Below are 5,692 nucleotides of genomic sequence, written 5' to 3' on the forward strand. Positions count from 1 at the left end.
GTTGTAGTATTTATAATAGCAATAATACACACACACACACACTTACACACACACACATACACTTACACACACACACACACACACACGAACACACACACACACACACACACACACACACACACACTTACACACACACACACACACTTACACACACACACACACACACTTACACATACACTTACACACACACTTACACACACACACACACACACTTAGACACACACACACACACACACACTTACACACACACACACACACACAAACACTTACACACACACACACACTTACACACACACACACACACACACTTACACATACACTTACACACACACTTACACACACACACACACACACACTTAGACACACGCACACACTTACACACACACACACACTTACACACACACACACAAACACTTACACACACACACACACACACACAAACGTGCGTTGCCAGAAGTACGTGATTCCGAGATTGCAACGAGTCTATATAAGGGCTCGTTACCCTAAGCGGCTACACAGTCCCTTCGGCTCCACGTCAAGGAAGGGAAGAGCGCCCTTGCGTGTCAGCCAGTGATCACATTCGGCGTTGCCTGTCGTCAGCGCGGTTCTTCAAGGATGCTGACGAAGATCTGCCTCGTGCTGACGCTTCTCTTAGGAGTAGCGTCAGCTCAGGTGGTAACTGACAGATCAGGTTAGTTGAAACTAGCATAAAGCTAGTTTCATGTAACATTAATTTGCTTATTGCTTTTAAGAAGATGATAGGTTTCTTGATTTAAAAAAAATTAGGTATGTGAACAAAAAAAAAGAAAGAGAAAAAAAGACGTTATTTCTAAATGGTAAAGAAATTAGTTGTATATTTTACATTGCTTTAAAAAAACGTATATTCGAAGAAAACGGATATTGGTAAATTCAACAGGGCTTGTAAACCCTTATATTTGATCTGTCAAATAGATTGTTTTATTTGTCACTTCATCATTAATGTTTATACCGCAAAGTATAGGTAAACCTCATTGTTCCGGCAATGTGCTGAGTCATCACACAACCTGGAAAAGCACCGCGCCCACAGAGACATTCAACCGAAAAGGAGAAGCTTTTAACGTTGTTTACTCACCAAACAATGAAGAACAAAAAAACAAACCCCCAAAAAACTCAGACACCTACATTAAAAACCACAATCAAATCCCCCAAAATACATATCAACAATGGCACACGAGCGAATAGAAAACATAGCACAAATGAGATGGAAAAGGACACGAACTTCCTGGTCTTGAGATAAACGGATCCAGGCCTATCATCCTCCTCCTCGGTGGATTCGCAGGTGTTTGCGCTCCGACGACCTTCAAATCAGCTGACGGTCACGACTTTGCTGTTTTGTTCAAGGACTCACGACTTTTTTACGCCTTTGTGGCTATACTTGGGGTTTTGTGTTCTTGTACTTGTACTGTTGTTGCCAAGTTTGTTTTGTCTTTGTCTTTGTGAGTTTTTGTTATTTGTTATTATGATTCTATGGAGTGTTATTATATTTTTATTGAGTGTTATTATATTTATATTGAGTGTTATTATAGTTATATTGAGTGTTATTATAGTTATATTGAGTGTTATTATAGTTATATTGAGTGTTATTATAGTTATATTGAGTGTTATTATAGTTATATTGAGTGTTATTATAGTTATATTGAGTGTTATTATAGTTATATTGAGTGTTATTATAGTTATATTGAGTATTATTGTAGTTATATTGAGTGTTATTATAGTTATATTGAGTATTATTGTAGTTATATGAGGAGAATGTTTTTTTTGTTGATAATGTGTTATTTTTTAGAACAACGGAATTTATTATTTTTTTTAGTATACTTCATGATTAGAATTACATCACGAACTATCATGGATGCAAATCAAAACAGAAGTAACCCTGTGTAGAAGCATTGCAATATCTTAATTACCTAAATAGAATGACACATGACACCATTCCATGCATCGCGACAGAGTGTTCAAATTCCTCGTCTTTTTACAGAGTGTCGCGTGTGCGGCGCCGGGTGCCAGGCGATCCCGCGCTCCGACACCTCCTGCTCTGTCTGCATCTGCGAGGGCGTGGCTCTGCCCGACTGCCCCTCGCAAGGCCCGTGTCCTCCAGGATGCAGGGACGGGCGGGACAGCGACGGGTGCCGCCGGTGTGACTGCCAGCGCCCCGATACCCAGGTGTGCCCCGCCCTGCCTCCGTGCCCCGAGGAGTGCCAGAGGTCTCAGGGTCTGGACGGCTGCCCGACGTGCGTGTGCGGAGGCGAGGGGACACGCGTGTGCCCCGCCGTGGCGTGCCCGAGGGAATGCTCGCTGGACATCGGGCAGGACGGGTGCCAGCGGTGCCAGTGCGAGCGCCCCGGGTTCTGCCCCGCCCTGCGCCCCTGCCTGAGAGGCTGCATCGAGAGGAGCGACCAAACGGACTGCTTCTCCTGCAACTGCTCCCTGCCTGAGGACGGCACCCTCCCTGTCGACGAGGCTCCCTTTGGCGCGCCGGATTCCTTCGGTCCTGAGCCGTTCGGTCCCGGGCCTTTCGCTTCTCTGGGACCTCTAGGACCTCTCGGAGGGAGGAGACCTTTCGACAGACCTTTCGACAGACCCTTCGACAGACCTTTCGCCAGGCCTTTCGGCAGGCGCCCCCCTTTTCTGGGCGGGCCTTCCAGACAATCGCCCCGATGCCCCGGCCAGCCTCGAAGCTGTCCCCGCGGCTGTCGGATGGCATTCACCGCCGAGGGATGCCGGCAGTGCATCTGCGGCGACAATGCCTTCCTGTGCCCCGGCGTCCCCAGGTGTCAGAACCGATGCCTCTTCCTCAGCCCCGAGGACCGGTGTTGCCGCTGCGAGTGCCCGAACCAGCGCCCCCGGGGCCGCCCCAGCCTTCGAATCGAGCCCCTGGTTGGGTCTCTTAGCCCCTTCAGACCGAACGTGTTTAGGATTGGTATCCTTCGACTGAGACCCTCGGAGGCGCCCGGGAATGTGGCTCCAGGTGACGTGGAGTTTGTAGGCCGGGACCCCACGCCGCCGTTTGCCGAGCGGCCTGTGCCACCAGCTGGAGCTCCCAGGCAACCAGCTGGAGCTCCTAGGCAGCCAGCTGAACCTCCCCGGCAATCAGCTGAACCTCCCAGGCAACCAGCTGGAATTCCCAGGCAACCAGCTGAACCTCCTAGGCAACCAGCTGAACCTCCCAGGCAACCATCTGGAGCTCCTAGGCAGCCAGCTGAACCTCCCAGGCAATCAGCTGGAATTCCCAGGCAGCCAGATGAACCTCCCAGGCAACCATCTGGAGCTCCTAGGCAACCAGCTGAACCTCCCAGGCAGCCAGCTGAGGAACCCACACAACGAGACAGATTTCCATCTCAATCAGAACCTGATCAACCAGACAAAGCTCCGGTGCAGCCGGCCGAATCCCCAGCACAGGCTGCTGAGGCGCCCATGGAACCAGAGACAGCCCCTGCCCCACCAGCTGCTGCAGAACCAGCTGAATTACCGCAACCAGCAACAGATTCTGTAGCACCGGCTGAATCCCCAGGACAACCCAACCAATCACCTGGAAATCAACCTGAACCAGCTGAAGCACCGGCTCAACCAGCTGAAGAGCCACAACAACCAGCTGAAGCACCTGCTCAACCAGCTGAAGAGCCACAGCAACCAGCTGAAGAGCCACAGCAACCAGCTGGAGAACCTCTGCAACCAGCTGAAGAGCCGGCTCAACCAGCTGAAGAACCACAGCAACCAACGAGGATCGACAGGTTCACCGGCCTGCGAATACCAGCCGGGGAGAACGCCGAGACAGACGCTGAAATCCTTCGATGAACACAGATTACAGCAAGCACAAGTCGATTACAAAAACGTATTTAAAATCGCTTGCTACATTTCACTAAACGTGATTGATATTGTATTTAAAAACCTTTATTGGCATACTGGGGGGAGGGGATTTTATACGCTGTTTCTGCAATTATTAGGTGAAGCAAATTGTGGATGTTATCCAAGTTTGGAATCATGTTTTGAGAATAAATTTCCTTGAATTCTATATATTCTTTGCATTATCCTTTATTTTGTTGTTTTCAATCATGATTTTGATAACATGAATAATATTGATATTTATAGTAATATATATATATATATATATATATATATATATATATATATATATATATGCATACATACATACGTATATATACATACGTGTATATATATATATATATATATATATATATATATATATATATATATATGTATATATATGTATATATACATATATATTATATATATACATATATTATATATATATGTATATATATATATGTATATATAAATATATATATATATAGATAGATAGATATACATATCTATGTATATAGGGGGAAGCACCTAACCCTCCCTCCTACTAGCAAATCAGCAAATAACCCTTTTAAGGTAGTCACGTGCGTATAACCCCCCCCCCCCTCATCCATTTATTTTGATATTTCTATATCTATTTTAGCCTTTGTAAATTGTTCATACAGTGGGGTTAATTCCATATACAAAATGTGTCATATTCAACATCCTCATATTCTATAATACTATGAATATCTTTGAATTAGTATAAAGGAGCGCTTCCTGATTTCATATAATTTCTCGACCTATTTATATCATATCTTTAGAAACAATGACGATGGGGAAGAAATAAAGTTGAGTATTTTTTTTAATAACGCCGCATTACTAAATACTATAAATGTGCTATCGATGGATTCCTCTTACCCTCAACTTATCAAATATAATTAATATTATCCGCAATTCCACCCCTATACCCAACAATCTAGGTTTAAACAGGAGAGACCACTCGTTATCAATCAGGTCGTCAGAACTTCATCCTACGCTGGTAAACAATCGACTGATATTTTTTTCTTTTACCGAATGTACACTTATTTGAAAAAAAAGAAAAAAAAAAAGAAAAAGAAAAAAAAAAACATTAACTAAGGATGTTTAATTCTTTTATAAACGACAGCCAATGAGAGCCCTCCTTAGATCGACAGCCAATGAGAGCCACCCTTAGATCGACAGCCAATGAGAGCCACCCTTAGATCGACAACCAATGAGAGCCACCCTCAGATCGACTAGCCAATCATAGCGCTTTTAGGTTCCTCAATGCTAGTGATCCCGCCAGTTTGAGTTTTCGAGCGAGTTTCGAGTCGGTTGTTGTATCGTGAGGACGTTTGTGTGTGTGTGTGATTATGTGTGTGTGTGTGTGTATGAATGTGCGTGTGCGTGTGCGTGTTTGCGGTATTCGTCCTAAGACATTAGTGACGCGGGATACACATAGACGATGTATTCAAAAGGTGTCATCGCTAAATAAGGAACCAATCCAAGCTCTATGTATGAAAAAAAAATCAAGGTAAGTAACGTTAAGTTCAATGCAAAAGTTAGCAAGTTAACTAGGTCTAACTTCAAAGCAAGCTAAAGTTTGGATTTTGTAAACAAAAACGCCATGGAAGCAGTGCATTCAAAATTAAAATTTCCGCCAAAAATCGCTTTGTGCCATGATCGCTGTGTAAGATACATTCAATAAATGAGTCCGACTGAAGCTCTGAAAACTTACAATCCCTAGGGTAGTAACATATGTATGTATATATGTATGTATATATATATATATGTGTGTGTGTGTGTGTGTGTGTGTGTGTGTGTGTGTGTGTGT

At 44.3% G+C, this 5,692-nt stretch overlaps 1 protein-coding gene across 1 annotated transcript; it reads left to right on the plus strand.

Annotated features, from left to right (window-relative positions):
• Window positions 1–527: 527 nt before the first annotated feature.
• On the plus strand, window positions 528–4,048 carry LOC122257480 (uncharacterized). The gene is made up of 2 exons (XM_043022776.2): window positions 528–691; window positions 2,015–4,048. Exons 1-2 carry the CDS (start codon window positions 616–618, stop codon window positions 3,829–3,831), a joined length of 1,893 nt encoding a protein of 630 aa, XP_042878710.2. The 5' UTR covers window positions 528–615; the 3' UTR covers window positions 3,832–4,048.
• The last annotated feature ends 1,644 nt before the right edge of the window (window positions 4,049–5,692 follow it).

Source organism: Penaeus japonicus, unplaced genomic scaffold (assembly GCF_977035675.1).
Source record: "Penaeus japonicus unplaced genomic scaffold, GWHDUDI00000001_assembly GWHDUDI00000034, whole genome shotgun sequence".
Taxonomy (NCBI): Eukaryota; Metazoa; Arthropoda; class Malacostraca; order Decapoda; family Penaeidae; genus Penaeus; species Penaeus japonicus.